Genomic DNA, 17,605 nt, shown 5'->3' with positions numbered 1-17,605 from the left:
GTGATGTATAATATATAATATGATGGAACCTAAGTTAATTATTGCCATAATCAGCAAAGACCATTCCTTTCCCTCAATTTACTTGGGCATCCTTCCCTACTGGGTAAATATGACCTCCTTGCTGTCAGCCACTACGGTCATAGACTTTAGGCTTAAATCTAGTGGAAGCACAAGAATTGAGGGAAAGAAGCATGGGGAAAGCTAATGAATGGGCAAGAAGAGGGCACTCTCAGAATACCCATTTAACCTGCACACAGCAAGCTTGCTCCAGCAGGCCAGAACTCACTGCCTGCCCATGCTCCCTGTAGGGTAGGGGCAAATTGCGAAGCTGGTTAGCCTAGCCTGCCAACAGTCTCAAACCGTGAGCTGAGTCCAAGCAAGCATAACCCAGCTGGCTCCGTCCAAGCTCCTTCCTTGGTTTCTGTAGTCATGGCCCCGCCTCTTCCCACCCCTCTCCACTCCTCCCCACGCCCAGATTTTGGAGAAACCCAGTTTCCCTACCGCTCGCCTAAAGCTCTAGCGCCCCTGGGCCCCCACCGCACCTCTGTGGAGCTTGCTCCCACCCTCCACCCCCCACCCCCCATCCAGCCTCAGCTAAGACCCGGAGAGGTGGAATTTCGACTTGAAACTCCCAAGCCAGGGCCGGCGCTGGGCATGCTCAGTGCCGCGGCTCGTCGGGCTGCTGCTCGCTGCTCTGGCAGCCGTGGTGCTGCCTGGCTGGGAGGCTGGCGCTGGAGTCCACCCCACCGTCACCACCAGCTGCGGGCTTCCTGAAGGCCAAGCTCTCGCCTCCTCTGAGTGCCTTGCCCCCGCCTCGAGTCCCCATCACCCGCAGCATCCCACTCTCCATCTCCCCACCCCTTAGGGAGGTGAAGCCAGTGCTCGGTTCTGTCGGCGGGTGCCACACACTGTTCTGCGAACCCCAGCCGAGGACCCCTGTCATCGGATGCCTGGGATCGGAGGACTCTGGGCAGCGGTTCTCTCAATTAGCACTTTGCTCGGAAGTGGGGTCGCCGCGGCGGAGTTTCTCCTCCGCCCCTCAAGGCACACACTATGAGGAGAGGAGTCGGCTTCCCAGCACTGTGCCTGCTTCTTAATCTTCACGCTGCAGGTAAGGGCTTGCGGGGCTCAGAGCTGGAGCTGAGGATGCGATGGGAAACATGCTTAAGGACTCCCGGGAAAGCTTGCCTAGCAGAAGAAGGTTTGGGATAGCATCAGAGGGGTGAAAGGGTGCACCTGTTGGAAGGCTGGGGCTGAAAACTTAAGCTAAAATCAGCTCTTCCTTTTTACCTTTCACAGCTAAGAGTGAAGATTTTAAATTTGAATATAGGTTTGTCGTGTGTCCCCCCCCCCCCCCCATCCAGCTCCTCTGCTTGTGCTTCTGTGCTTTGCACTTGGTTGCACAGTTTGCAGGAGAGAGACAAGACATCCTGCTGGATGGAGCTCTTCCTACTGCAGCAGTTTCATCCATAAGGTCTCCGGGTTTAGCGAGCGAGCGCTCACAGGGATGCCCTGGCTCTAACCTGATGGGCCACATCTCCGCCCCTAACCGCCAAATGTATGGTTTATTAACAACGCTGCTCCAGGCTGCTTTGGCCCCTGCTCTTGTCACTCGAATGTTCTGAACCAATAGGAGTCAAGAAAGGTTTCAAACGGGAGCCTCTTCTCTCTTTCAGCACCATGGTCAGTATCCGCAGTCGGTAAAGAGAAAAGCAACCACACTCAGAAACCTAGGGATTATCCGCCTGTCTCCCCAGGATAGATTTGAAGAGAGACAGCGAGAGAGTGCAACCAAATAAAAATAGATTCGACACAAGAAACAGTATCTGGTCTAGGGATGCAAACCAGATAAAGTGCCTAGGAATTTCATATTCACTGGCACCTGGCACCTCCAATACAGTGGACAGACATGCTGGATTGCACTCTGTATGGTTCTCTCTCTCTCTCTCTCTCTCTCTCTCTCTCTCTCTCTCTCTCTCTCTCTCTCTCTCTCTCTCTCTCTCTCTCACACACACACACACACACACCAAAATAAAACATGGCAGAGAGGTTTTAGGGACCCCGCTGCGACAGCAGTTGTCCATGTAGTCTCCCTGTAGCTTTTCTTCGAGTTTGGTTCTCATCTGTTCACACGCATTTATTTCTCTAAGTACACCGAGTGAAAGTGTATTATGCTACCGTGACCATAAGCACACAAAAAATGGCTGTGGAATTGTAATCCCTGTGGTAGTTCTTTAATAGAGTGGGTGCTATTTTTCCACCTATGCAATAATGGGAGTGAAATTTAGTACTTTTTTTTTAAATCCTAGCTTAAATGCACTGTGTTCCTTAAATGTTCCTTAAATGCACTGTGAATTTAGAAGCAAACGATGTATAGGAACAATAAGGCTATAATTAAGTATGCATGTTAATTATTATAATTACAGCATTACATTGTGGAGTTTTTGGTGGTTCTCTGATGTCTTGAAAATTAGTGGGAGAAAAAGCTATGACTTAGCTATTAAATTATTTGGAAACAACTATAAAGAATCATTTAATTGCCACACACAATTATTTAATGTTAAAATGTAGGATGAAAACCATGCACGTTGTTCTTGTTTTACATCCCACACTATTTAATGGTGCCACTGACAGAAGTAACCATTACCAAAAAAAGTTTTCATTGCTACCAAGTTAAATCATTAATTATCTGATAAAAACATCAGTGTAGTTATTTTTGATAATTATATATAAACAAATGTTGGGGATTACAATTTATACATCTTGAGTAGTTATAAGCTTAACATTATAAATAGACTTAATATTAAGTATGTAGAAAACATTACTAATTTATTACAGATGAACCCCGAGGATATGAAAAATAGAGGACTTTGGTTCATTAAAGGGAAACCTAGAAGTCTGTATTCCTAGATAATACTTGGAGCTTTGCCTTTTACTAAAGTCAAAGCAAAGCCCTCTGTATTTTGTTTTCTTAATTTGCAAAAAGATTAACAATAAGATCATTCAAATAAATTTAGTTTCATAAGGCAACAGGTGAATTGCTATATAATATTTCAGATTTCAGTTGCGGTATGCTACATATACATTAATTGCTTTCTTATTTAGTACAGTGCTTTAGAATGGTGTTTTGTCAAAGCAGATTGCAAATATGATATTGTAGTTGTCTTGCCAGTTTCATTGTGAATTCAATTTAATTTTAAACAGCAATTTGTGGGTCACAAGCTGTCATCAGATTAAAATGCATCACAGTTACCTAATATTACTGTTTGGGCTTCTCATCAGAACTCCGATAAACACAGATTTCTTGATCTATGCTCCCACAGAATTAGGTAATAAGAAAATAAGTGGCTAGGAGCAAAGATCAAGGAGCCTCTAGACCTTTTACTTGTTGAATGCCTGGGTTTATCTCTTGTAAAGAGAGCCACACTCCCAGGGCTGAGGCTGGCTTTACAGAGAAGGACAGTGACATTTGTACATTTTAGCCTCCAGGCTGAAAAGCTAATTAACCCCTACCACTTGGGCCCAGGTTACCAGCAACTACTTTATGGTGGCACAAATGACAGTGTCTTAGAATGCTCCAGAAATGGGATAAATTAAATACTGAGGTGGGATGCAAATATTCTCAGCTGTATCGGGAACTGTTGCCTGGGGCATAGTCATGACTCTAAGGATAAGGCTGCAAATTACTTTCAACATGAGTGCCATCTCCAATTACTTGGTATGGCTGCCGATGGCATGGTGACCCTGAGGCCTGACAGTCTCAATGCGTGCAGGGCGGGGGTGATCATGATCTATTTGTAATGTCTCCATGAAGGGAGTACGGTGTGCAATGCAGTTGATATTCCTGGGTAAGATAAGCCAAAGGAGCCTCTAAGCTCATGGCTTGATAGAGAAGTTGAATGTGCTATGACAGCTAATTGCCACAGTTCTTAAGACACAACTCGTACTTATTGTCCATCCCGTTGCTCATCCTACAGGCAAGAACAAGATGCAGTAGTGTCAACTGAGAACATAATCTGGAAGGAGGGGGAAAAATGCAGGTTTCCACAGCTGTTACTGAATAATACATAACAAGTTCCTAATACAGCTAGGAACACTTACATCTCATCCCATCAGCCAATGTCTCCCATTTGTGTAGTACTCAAAGATACCCTCGTTTCTGTCATCATAAAATAGTTGCTGGAAACTTAGGCAAAACCAGATCTAATAGAACAGGACACCATTGAGTTAGTGGTGACAAATCCTGTCTCCTTAACTGTCCTTATTCTTCACACCTTCTGGGATCCAATGTCACAAATACATTCCAGTTTAAAAGTCTACATCATATACAACCAAGAGGCAACTAAAAGCCATGCCAATGATAAGATTGCTTAAAGAATAGTTGTGTGGAAGATCTACAGTCAGCTTATTTACTTCAGTCCTCCCTCTTATTCTTTGCCCAATGAGTCATATTCCAAATGAGGAGATTATGTTAATGTGGTAGTATTTTCAATGCCAAGGAGTAAATTCCTTCTGATAGCCTTAAAATGATCATTTCAAAGCTTTCCTTTCCAACTGAATGTTGTGATAAGAAAAAGACTGACTTCAACCCATGACACTGTCCTCAGCATTGGAAAAGGGGACTTCAGATTTCCCACCTTGTACTTTCTGAATGACACACACTTCTTCGGGATATGTCTCAAAGGTGGCCCTTTACTTCCAGAGAATTACTTAGCAAATTTATCTAGTCTTCCAGAAGGACAAAGTTCCTGTCACGGAGCTATATGAATCTAGGAAGTCATTTGCAGAAGTTAGATGCTTAAGAAAAAGAGCAGGCTACCAAGAAAATAATATAAGATACTTTCTAATTTTTATAGTACCCCTTGGTAGTCCGAAATCAAAGATTTCCCAAACCCAACACAGTCCTTGCAATGCCCCAGATCTGCTGAATTTCCCTCCCCCACCGTCTTTCATATGCACCCCCTACTACTTTCTTCATATTGATCTCTGGTCATATTGGTCTCTTTGTTCCTAGAAAATACCAAGCATGCATGTATCTTGCATATTCTTTGCCAAGAAAAGCTGTTTCATGGCATAACCTATCAATGATTTTAGATTTTGGTCTTTATCAAATATTACCTTTTTAGTGGTGATTTCTCGTCTTAGCTTCCTTCAAATGCCCCTCTCTCAAATGGATATCATCTCTTCAACTTTCTTCACAGTGTATATACTTTTCCTGTTTATTTTATTATTATTATTATTATTATTATTATTATTACTATTACTATTACTATTATTATTTTGGTTTCTCGAGACAGGGGTTCTCTGTGTAGTTTTGGTGCCTGTCTTGGATCTCACTCTGTAGACCAGGCTGGCCTTGAACTCACAGAGATCCGCCTGGCTCTGCCTCCCGAGTGCTGGGAATAAAGGCGTGCACCACCACTGCCCAGCCTATTTTGTTTATTGTGTTCCCCTTCTTTATATGGAAATATAAGCCTTCAATGGTTATTGTCTATTTTGTTCTGACTGTATCTATCAGAAATCATGTCTAGTACCTAAAGTGTTGTGTGACAAGACTTTACCTGAGGAGATGAAACACACTTATGTCTACTCACCCCAGATAAGGATACAATGACAGACTAAAGTACGAATACCACCACAGTCCAATTTGGTGAAAAAAATGAGTTTCTGGGGGTCACTTACAGGAATATTGGTGAGGGTTTACTTACAGGAGAAGAAATGACTCAAAGACAGTTGCATCACCAAAGACCACCCTGGTATGGATGACAGCTCACAAAAGCTGGGAACCTGGAGCATACTGCATCCTGAACTACAACAGGCTGGAAAGTATCATTTCTAAGAGACTCGGTTGGTCTAAACATCTTCTGGGCAGCTGGTCTTGTCTCAGTCTTTGTAGCTTTGTTTGCCTGAGAATTACTCTTAGTAGCCTTTAATATTTACTCTTGGGAGGGAGGGGCCTAGTGAATCCGGTCAGTTTCAGGGATTTCCTGAAGCTATTTTGTGTTGTTTACTTTCTGGTTTAAGGATCTTCCCTGCTGGTTAGAATGTTTCAGTCTCCAAAGCCACACAAGGAGGTGGTGCTTGGCATAAATGTTTCTAATTTCTGAGCACTACTTAACTGTTGGTGTTCTCAAGATATTCTTTTTGCTATTTTCTACTTAATCTCATTGGATAATTATATTCAGGAGTTGCATGTCAGAGATACCCAAATCCATATCTCCTAGCTCAAATATCTCTCCTGAACTCTAGTACTGTGATTACTACCACCTAGACTCATTGGATACTTCAAAAGAATGTAATATCCAACTGTTTATACTCCGCACGTGACTTTATAATTCCTTATTTTTAATCTTCCATGTCACAGAGAATAATGCCAAGATCCCCAACATCATCTAAGCCTGGTACCAATAACTCATCTTAGACCCCTTGTGCTAATTTGATGATTTCTGTGACAAAATACAGGACAAGAAACAACTTAAGGAATGAAACAAGTGTTCTGGTTATAGTTGGAGGAGATACATTCCATCACAGTTAAGAAGGCATGAGAGCAGGAGCAGAAGAAAGGCTGGTTGCATTGGATCCTGGGTCAGGAAGAAGCCAGTGAAGAAGTAAAATCCCTGCTATAAAACCTCAAGGCCTGCCCCTGTAACCTACTTCCTCCAGTAAAGCTCCATTTCCTAAAGACTTCAGGACTATTCCAAGTTGCTCCACCCACTGGAGGCCAAGTGTTCAACCCCAAGAGCCTTTGGGGGTATTTCAGGCTCAAACCACAACAGCCTTCCTATGCTGCTTTTAGCCTAAAGATTTCAGTTCTTGAAATCAAGGCTTCTCCCATCCATGTCCATACTACTGCCTTGAGATCTGGATCCTTGTTACTCCAAATGGAGCTCATGTCAAACATGCCCTTCATAATAGTGTCCTAAGTAAATTCTAAAAGCATATGTGAGTCTCTTTATATGATCACCTAACAAAGCTGCTGCTTTTTCCTTGACCTTCTGTAAAATCCAAATGCACAGGCATGACAAAGTCTTTCTCAATCAGACTTTTCCTAAATCTAGTCTTATTTTCTGTCATCATTCTCTCCATTCCACACTATTGTCAGACTAATGACCAAATTCTGTTATTGACATGTTTCGACTCCTTCTTCACATGTTATCTTTGTTCTTAACTATCCCATTATATTTGTTTTCTAGATCACGCTTACTGTAATTTCAATTTTTAATCAGATATTGTCTATTTTGAATCCTTCCTTGACATCCTACCTTATTCAAGCAACTTGACTATATTTTCCATATAGGCAGGTACAATCCTCTATCAAGACAGTAAACCAATGTTTGAATGCTTTTAAAGAAAACTAGAATTATAATTGATACCTTTGCATACCTACTCCCTATAACTTTCTTTGATGTTTACTATGCTATCAATAAATATTCAATGAATAAATATATTTGGAGTGTATTTGGTGAAATAAATAATGATAAATAGATGCTAATTGATTATACATTTTCTTAATAAACATAGGATAATTTACTGTTTTCTTAATTGAATTTATATTTACTTGCTACAAAGAAGTGGATAAGGAACAGGTTTGATTTACAAATAGATTATAAAGTTGTTTTCCAAATGCATAGTATGAGTTATATAGCAGTTAGATAATGACCTCTTCCTAGATGAATAAATGTTCTTCTATATTTTTTGTATAAGTTCATAATAGTAACCAAGTTAATTTTTGTTTAAAAAAATCAAGGCATGAGCTAACCAACATGGAACAATAATTGTATACTAAGTAATATACTTGATATTACTAGTTCTGACTATCAATTGACTATCATCTGTCTTATAAGATGAAACACCGATACTGACCACATTCAAAATCAAGATGAAAATTAAAAATGGTCCAACCTTCTTTTCCTGCATCAAACAAGAATTTAACCATGGACATGAAATGTCTGAGTAGCTGGGTGGTTGCATAATTTTTCCTCCTCTCATTTTATGTAGAAGGAGCTTTATACAATATTGTTCAATCACAATTTCATTCAGAACATATACATATTTACATACATAGAGTGAAGATTTTTGTGAATTATAAAAAGTCACTTTAAAAAGATCATAAGATCACACATCAAAATTCCATTCATATCAACATTACTATTCATTGAAACATGGATGATATAGTTTGGGGTAAGTTTATTGTTACATCTATTGAAAGCTATTTTGTGGGGTCAAGTTAAAAAGAGAGAGAAAACCCCATTTCCCTTCCAAAGGAGATTTTGAAATATCCAAGTGCTTACAAATGTTGACACACTTAGAATGTCACTGATGTTTCCCAATAGCTTTGCAAAAGAAAAAAATTAATAATAAGCTATTTCAAAATCAAAGTTTCTAATGCTTATGCACCATATATTGTTACTGTAAGTGCCTATTACAGTAATGATATTTGCCACAGAAAGACAATCAGCTAATTTATGTTACGAACACCAGCACTTTTCATCTAAATAATTTTTACTCATAATGACTATTTAGATTGTCCTCACAATCAAATCTCATTTCATTTTGATAAATGAAGATAGTGATAGTCATTAAAAATGCAGCTGCATGGGCCACCAGCAAAGCAAACCTAATCATTTACACTAAACAACCCTAGATCAATACATCTAGCTGCACTGAAGCAAACACCAAGTTCAATTGGATATGAGTTACGTTTTTCTCAGTTCAAGTCGAAAGCAGTGTCCATTTTCTGACTTAAATAAGAGAAAATGGTTTGAGATAATTTTAAAGCACTGGAAGTTCTTTGGGAAGGAGTGCTTGATAAACACAGGAGGAGCAACCCAGAATGACTCACTGGCCTAAAATCAATACGTTCAGAAAGAACAAGCGACAGTGACTACTTTGCCATGTTAACGATCCATTTCTTGATGGAAATGGAACAGAGCATGATGCTGTATGTATAAATAGTCAGCTCCCATTATTTGGATGACTGTTATCTGACAAAGATGCATAATAGGAGGTGTGCCAGATACAATACTACCACAAATTGGGTTGAGAGGTCATTGGCCCATTAATATTAAGGTAGATTTTTAAATGATAAGCAATTTATACAGTGTGTTCTTGATTGCAGGTGGGTTTTCTTTTTATGTTTCCAGTTCTCTCTGAGATACAGTGATAGTACGAATAACTTATTGCCGGGTGGTATTTAAGAAGTAAATGGGATAATGTATACAAGCACTGTTTTAATAAGAGCTCTGTAAATGATATGCATTATTTGATTAGGGAAGGAGAGAGTTCACATAAAAGTTAACTCACATCATAGAGCAATCTCTCCTTTCTGTGCTTAAACCTATGTCTGAGGAGTATGCACATGCTGGTATAGATTGTCTATTTCAGGCGGTATCTGTGTTTATTTTCGTCTGTTACATGCATGAACCTGGACACAGATGCAGATTTGAAGTGAACTGTAAAGCACCACGTCTAAAACACTTCCTTGGTCCCCAGATCTTTCTCCTAACACTTTCCCTCAGTCGCGCATTTTACTAGCTGGCTTGGTGTGTCAACTTGACACAAGCCAGAGTCATCAGAGAGGAAGGAGCCTCAGTTGAGGCAATGCATCCCTGAGATCAGCTGCAGGCATTTTCTCAATTAGGGATCAACGGGGGAGCTCCCAGCCCATGGTGGGTGGTACCATCCTGGGCTGGTGGTCCTGGGTTCTATAAGAAAGCAGGCTGAGCAAGCCTGTAAGCAGCGCCCCTCCATGGCCTCTGCATCAGCTCCTGCCTCCAGATTCCAGTCCTGCTTGAGTTCTTGTTCTGACTTCCTCCAGTGATGGTCTTATGATCTGGAAGTGTAAGCCAAATAAACTCTTTGGTCCCCAACTTGCTTTTTGGTCATGGTGTTTTGTCACAGCAATAGAAACCCTAAGATAAATCGGTACCAGTGTAGTATTGCTTTGACAGACCTGACCATGTTTTGTGGGGGATTGTGGAAGGACTTTAGAACTTTGGACTAGAAATTGAGTGTTAAGAGCTCTGCGGGACATTCTGTGAGAACTTAGAAGATAATAGTGTTGAGAGAAATGCAAAGGATGGAGGCCTGCCTGGCTTGTGAAATTTCAGAGGGAAGTTTAAAGCCTCTTTCAGGGCCATTGGTTACTTGGAATTAAAACTTTGTAGTTCTGGTTAGCTGGGGCTGAAGAATCAGCTGTGATTAACAAGATACCAGAACTACTAACGTGAAACCTTTACGTTACTGGGACAATTGATGCGGGTTGGCTGGAGCTAAAAAATTAGCGGTGATTAAGAAGAGACCAGCAGCATCACTGAGGTGAAATCTTCTAGGAAGTGTTTCCTGAGAGCACAGAGATGCTGTGTTCCAGAGGCAGGCGTGCTTGTATCTCGTGCTGGCAGCAGGACTAGGTAATGTGTAAGTATCACCCATGTGGTACTGGTTTTGAAGTCATGAGGGGGTTATGGGAAGCAGCTGAGGCTTGGCACTGTGAGAGGTCAGGAGAGGCCATTGGTAGAAGGTGTGCAGCCTCAGTGGCAGTTGAAGGCCCAGGACTGAAGGAGTCATGAAGAGAAGTTGGGGCTTGGTACCATAAAAAGAGCCTACCAAAGGCTATTGGTGAAAAGGCAGGCCAGTTGCAGCAAGGGACAATAGCATTTTGGAGATGCCGGTACCATGGGATGACCACCAAGAACAGCAGCAGCTGTGGAGTGGAGCCAGCCGGAGCCCAGAAGACAAGCTGTGTGTGCTGCAGAGGGCAGATAGAGAAGTGACCCAAAGATCGTTGAGTGAGGGGTGGGGGATTTAGCTCAGTGGTAGAGCGCTTGCCTAGCAAGCACAAGGCGCTGGGATCGGTCCTCAGCTCTAGTCAAAAAAAAAAAAAAAAAAAAAAAAAGATTCTTTGGGCCTGGCGGTGGTGGCGCATGCCTTTAATCCCAGCACTCGGGAAGCAGAGGCAGGCAGATCTCTGTGAGTTCAAGGCCAGCCTGGTCTACAAAGTGAGTTCCAGGAAAGGAGCAAAGCTACACAGAGAAACCCTGTCTCGAAAAACCAAAAAGAAAAAAAAAATCGTGAATCCCAAACAACTGGACGTTGAGTTCTTTATACTGTTGGAGTCTGGTTTTTCTTTATTTCAGATTGTGATGGTGCCCTGGTTCTTCTCTATTGCGGAAGATATTTAGTTTAATTTTTATTTTTAAAGGAGCCCATAGATGAAAGACTTGAATTTTTAAAAGGGACTGGATATTTTAAAGAGATTGAAATGTTAATGTGTTTGAATTTGTAAAGACTGTGGGACTTATTAAATTATGATTTTAATGTGAGATCTTGGGGATGAATAAGAAGAAAGGGATGTGGCTTAATAATGATGTGTTTGTATGTCAAGTTGACAAGGAGTCAGTTGTACTGGCTGGTTTTGTGTGTCAACTTGACACAAGCTAGAGTCATTGGAGAGGAAAGAGCCTCAGCTGAGGAAATGCCTCCATGAGATCCAGCTGTAAGGCATTTTCTCAATTAGTGTTCAATGCGGGAGGGCCCTGCCCATGGTGGGTGGTGCCATCCCTGGGCTGGTGGTCCTGGGTGCTGTAAGAAGCAAGCTGAGCAAGCCAGGGGAGGCAAGCCAGTAAGCAACACCCCTCGATGGTCTCTGCATCAGCTCCTGCCTCCAGGTTCCTGCCCTGATTGAGTTTCTGTCCTGACTTCCTTCAGTGATGAACAGTGCTTTGGAAGAGTAAGCCAAGTAAACCCTTTTCTCCCCAACCTGCTTTTGGTCACAGTGTTTGGTCACAGCTATAGAAACCCTGACTCAGATACTCATCTAAATGTTGTCTCCAGCATCAGGTCTTCGGAAAAGTCTTACTTACCTGGATATGAGACACTATTTTACTTTCGATTTATCTGGTAGTGAGTGAAAAATGTGTAACATATTAATACCACAAATCTGAAATAGTTCCTACTGCGTTGTCTTTGTTGGTGGCTAAGCCAGACATTTCTAGAAGTTATTTCCTAAGAAGTTCAGGCATTGACCAAAGCTGCCATCCAGAGCTCTACAGGTCTTCCTTCTTCTATTTACTGTACACCAATCCCTTTCTACTCACCGACTACTCATCTTCTGCCTACCATCTGTAGCTCACAGAACTTCTAGACTACTGGGCTCAGAGACTTATGTGGAGGACTGTCTGGGTTTCTGAAGATACTGGAGAAGACTGGGCTCTTTGGACATAAAGTAACAGCAAAGATGGGCTTGGGAACAACAAGATCACATATTAGAAATGGGCAAAGATAGTCTCAAGTCCACACCATTCTCCTAACACCCAATCTACACAGCTATACCCAATCTGTTAGGTTTCTTCTCTGAAAGAATTTTGATCTCAGGTAACTAACTGGATAATCTACAGATCTAGTCTGATTCACTAGGATTGTAGTCCATCAGACAATTCATAAGCCAGCTAAAGGAATTTTTCCAAAGGAGCTTCTCCACAAAAAAAACAAAGACAGAGTCCAGAGATTCTTTCAATACATCTGAATATGCCCTACAATTAAGGATATCTATAGGGCTGCACTCAGTTTCTCAGAAGCCTAATCCAACTGGGCATAGCTCTTGGCAACATGAGTACCTGTGAGCATCACCCAAACATGAGGTGTTTGTCCACTGATTACTTTTTGTTTGTTTGTTTGTTTTTTGAGACAGGGTTTCTCTGTGTAGTTTTGGTGCCTGTCCTGGATCTCGCTCTGTAGACCAGGCTGGCCTCAAACTCACAGAGATCCACCTGGCTCTGTCTCCCGAGTGCATAAAGGCACGCACCCCCCCAATGCCCGGCTTGTTCTCTGCATTTTTAACTAGTGGCTTTCAGGAATGGTCTTCTGTGGCAAAAAAGATTCTTCTTTGATGGGGGAAGTGAGATCTACACTTATATGTGTGTGTGAGGACAAATATTTAGAGTGCAATTAGAAATTATTCTTGTTTAGGAAAGTGGCAGGTTCTACTCTGGGATCTATGATCTCCCAGCCACAGTCTCTGGCTAGGTTTAGAGTGTCAGATACAATTTCCCCCATGTTGAGAGCCTTTGATGCCAACTAGACAGCTGTTGGTTACCACCGAGATGTAACTGTCATTATTGCACCTTGAAGGATCTCTCTCCATCGCTGGCCATTGAGATTCATAGATGCCATACTGGGAAGGTCTACAGGATGCTTTCCTCTCTTAGCAGCTTTTGTATCATCTGGTACTGTGAAAACTAGTCCTCCATGGGGAGACTTTCATGTCCATTCCAGATCAAGTCCTCTACATCCTGTGTCAAAAATGCATGGTGTCCTCAGCAATAGACATGTACCTTGATTTATGTGAGGCAGTCAAGGGCCATACAAATAACCGGTTGTTTTGAGAGTCTCTTAGAACTCCTCAACAACTTGAAAGATTTCTCATACCTGGTACTGGGGATTTTGTCAGATAGTCTTTGGCTGTTGGGGGTAGTAGTATCACTATAAGTTATATAATTTCACTTAAACTCTATGTATGTACACACATGAACTTACGTATTATTACATGCCATTTTAGGTAAATATAAGATAGTGATTCCTATTGTCTTTTCTGGTATCCTTAGGTCCATTTTTTTTTAAAAAAAAGTTATTTTAGCAAATAATACATATGAAAGCTTAGAATCTTGAAAGTCATTCTCCAGCATGAGTACACCTTGATAACTCTGTGTTCTGATGTTGTGGACACATTCAGGATTGAAGGTCCTGTTCACATTTCTTGGGTGTATAGAGCAGGGGAAGGGCAAGTCAAAGTTTTCAAGTATATAACCTGGGAGTCAGACATCACGTTGCCATCTGAGCCCAGTTTAGCTGAGTCTACTCTGTAACGAGTCTTTCTCTGTCCCACCAGACAGCTCCCAAATAATGGCATGGAGACCGTCTTATTATGAAACCTCAGCTTATAGCTTAGGCTTGTTCCTAACTACCTCTTATAACTTAAATGAACCCATTTCTATTAATCTATGTTCTATCAGGTGGCATTACCTCTCTTCCATCTTGTACCTCCTGTTTCCTCTCTGTGCCTTCTGATGTCTCTCATGTGCCTAGATTCCTCCTCCACTTCCCTCATCTCCCTGGAAATCTTGCCTATACCTCCTACCTAGCTATTGACCGTTAAGCTTTTTATTACACCAATCACAGCAATACATTTCATGCAGTGTACAAATATCCCACAACACTGCTGTGAATTCAGACTGGGTTATAGGGTCTGTCTGTGCTATGCCTGGGCCTCCATCCCTCACTTTGCAACATCAGCTCTCAGGGCCAGCAGCTTGCTCACCCAGCTCTTCATGCCTGCGAGTTTACCCTCCAAGGCTGTCCTCTCAGGCCTAGTCTCTGTTCTAACATTGTTTTTATCTCTCATTCTATCCCCAGTTAAATTGTGTCATTAGTTCCTGATAACATGGCCCTTCCCTAGGAGATTTTAGATTTCAAAAGTCATCAAAGAGCACTGCCTTAGCTTATTGGCATTCATTTCAGGCGACTAATGGCATAGGATATACTGGACCAGAAGTGTTAGCCTGGTGTGTTTATCAAGTGTCCCTCCAATTTCCAGCTGTGGGCAAAGAAGAGTAGTCAGGGATCTCTTCAGGAGGCCAACTAAGGACCTCCTTCATGCCCTCCTCCCTTAGTGGGTGTTTATATCTATATTTTTATTAAGAAGACAAGATTTTAATTTCTATGTTTTTGGATTTTTTGTTTCATTGTTGTTTGTTTAGTGTGTGTGTGTGTGTGTGTGTGTGTGTGTGTGTGTGTGTGTGTGATGCAGTGTGCATATGGACATCAGCGAACAACTTGTGAGACTCAGGACTCTCCTTCTACCATGAGGGTCTGATGGATGGAACTGAGTCTTCAGGCTTGGCAAGTGCTCTTACCCACGAAACTATCACTCCATCCTGGTTTAAAAAGAACTCTTCACCTGCTATGAACACTATTCTTAAAACAGATACTATGTTGTAAAATTGGAGCCCAGTTTCCCAGGCAAGTAGAGGTTTCTGCTATAGAAACAATGGGTTACTTTGCTAATCTAAAGAAAATATTTTTTAAAGGCCAATGAGGACAGTGCTTAATCACTATAACTATTTATAAATAATTACATTTAATTATTTCTGTAACAACATGCATATATAAAATTTAGATTTGCTAAATTTATTTCATTACTCAGTATGTACCCATGGAAGTTAATTCCTGTAGTTTCTTTAGGAATTTCTTTCAGAAATAGGAAAAGCTTCCCATTTCTCAGCACTCCAGCCATATGGGCAGTTTTCTGTACTCTGCTTCCTCCAAGAGGGCAGATCTTGGTCTTCATGTAACACTTATTCACAATTTAACACACATTTCTGTCAACCTCCCCTCCAAGCAATGAACTCAGTTCTTTAGGAACTGGGGGACATCTGACTCTATCTGAGCTGATATAAATTATTCCTCTTCCAGCAAAATCTGAGGTTTCTCAGTCTTCATGACTTATTCTAATTGTCATTGTCCCAAATGCTTCTTTTATTGTATTGTGTTCCACTCTGTAACAGACACTTATTCAATGAAAAATAACTCTATTGAGATGAGCAATCATCAAGAAACATGAGAGGTGCTCTTCATTACAGTTTTGCCACCAACACACAGCACACAGCAAATTTTTCCTGCAATGGATGTCAAAGTTTCTCCGTATATCTCAACTTCCAATGGATGAGAACATTAGGAAGAAGGAGGGACTATTCAGTGATGGAAGTGAGAATAGGAGCTACTTTTTTCCCCTAATGGAATACTTAGGAAATGTGGGGGTGATTATGTCAAAGGACACATAGGACAAGTTTACAGTTGCTTTAACTGAAATCATCCCTTACTGTAGGACTCCGGTCCTTACCTAAATAGAGAAGAACAGATCTAGCTCTGCCCACATAGACATTACTCTGCTGCTGTTGTTTTTAACTTTTAATGTAGATAAATTGGAAGCATCACTAGTCAAAACATGGAATGTTTAGCAGCCCAGCACCTCCTAGTGAGACTGTATTTTTCACATCGTAGTAATAAGTGCCTATCAATGGCTTAGGATAGGGCGGGACAGAGAAAAGCATCTGGTTACAGCCTACAGACTAGATTGTTAGGAAACTAGTCCTGAATGAGAATTTCTTTCTATTTTAAACCCTTTGGGTCCCATGTGGATTTGAAATTTTAATAAAGGCAATTTTTATCATCTTATAGAAATTCTGGTTTTATTTTTACTTTTGTAGCAATAGAGTTGGTCTTTAAGGGTGAACATTGTTGTCAAATTGAAAGTCTGGTGTCAGGATACAAAACAAATGTATATACACAGGGAATTATATACATATGCATAGATACGTTGTTAGAGCATAAAAAGACATGCAAATGAAATTTGACATAACTGGTTTGACACACGTACACAGTCATTATGGACTCTTTCGAGGTGTCCATATAATCTCCCATTATGATCAGTTGGAGTGATCATGATTTGTGCTTTGAGAGGTCATCCTAACAGACCTTGACTATCATATCTTAGGAAGGTGTAACATGTAAGTTTCAGTGCTGTTAATATGCCTACTTTTCACTGAAGGTTAACATTGTAGTGATGTTTGGGGCAATTATTACCAATACAATTACAGAACACAATCATTACCAATACAATTACAGAACAACTGAAGATTTTTTTCTATTAGTTTCTTTCTTACATTCAAGTCTATAACTTCTTGAACATGTTGCTTCCATAAGTACCAAAAGGTCATTTTTATATACATGGAAAAGGATTTTCAGAGAAAAATCAAGAGTAAGCAAAATCTGTCTAAATTAATTCCAACTTTTATTTAAATCCATGTTTTTATGTAGACATTTCCAAGGAAAGCACCTGACTATTTATCTCTCCTCTCTGGAGAAGAAAGGGCCAGCAATGCTGAAAACACAATTGTTAGATAGCCCAGTGACCTGTTTTGATCATTCTTTTTAGGGAAGGGTATTTTGAGAATGTTACTTCACACTTTCCTTCTTGTTGTAAATCAGCATCATAAAAGTTGCAGGACAAAGACTTATTCTGAGGACTGTTCAAAAGGCCGCTCTACCCTCCATATCTAGGAATAACCTACATTGGATTTGAAATAACACATTGCAATGTCTCTAGTCTTACCAGTGTAATTTCATACATTTCTCTCTCTCTCATTTGTGAAAGATCGCTTCACATATTATTGAGGTCATATCCAGAAGGAAATTTCAATCCTGTAATTTTATAACTATCAAAGTTCACTGGTTATTCTCATGCAAATGTTACTTTTTATAATAAAAAATACTCTTATTTTAAATGCAGATATGTGGCTTTAAAAAGCCACTTGCTAACTATTTTATGAGAAACACTGCATCCCTCCCAGGTAATGAAAATTGTGACTGAGCCATCAACACAGGAAAAATGCTTGCACATATCTTGTGTGAAATTTCTCATCCTTTAAAGGTCTGTCAAACCTCCAACCTTTTTCCTGTTTTGCTTGTTTATGAAGTGCCTTCTTCCAACTTTGCACACAGAAAATTGAAGCATCAGCAGATAATTCCTCAACCTCTTCCACAAAACGAA

General features: G+C 40.8%; 1 protein-coding gene across 1 annotated transcript in view; it reads left to right on the top strand.

Moving 5' to 3' along the window:
* Positions 1 to 582: 582 nt before the first annotated feature.
* Ptprr (protein tyrosine phosphatase receptor type R) overlaps positions 583 to 17,605 on the top strand; it is a 246,902-nt gene continuing 229,879 nt past the window's right edge. The window contains exon 1 of the mRNA XM_028877961.2: positions 583 to 1,111. Within this exon, the coding sequence (XP_028733794.1) occupies positions 1,054 to 1,111 (58 nt within the window). The 5' untranslated portion in view covers positions 583 to 1,053. The remainder of the gene's footprint in view (positions 1,112 to 17,605) is intronic.

Source organism: Peromyscus leucopus, chromosome 18 (genome assembly GCF_004664715.2).
Source record: "Peromyscus leucopus breed LL Stock chromosome 18, UCI_PerLeu_2.1, whole genome shotgun sequence".
Classification (NCBI taxonomy): Eukaryota; Metazoa; Chordata; class Mammalia; order Rodentia; family Cricetidae; genus Peromyscus; species Peromyscus leucopus.
The sequence above is the reverse complement of the archived record's forward strand: the minus strand, read 5'-3'. Positions and strand labels throughout refer to the sequence as shown.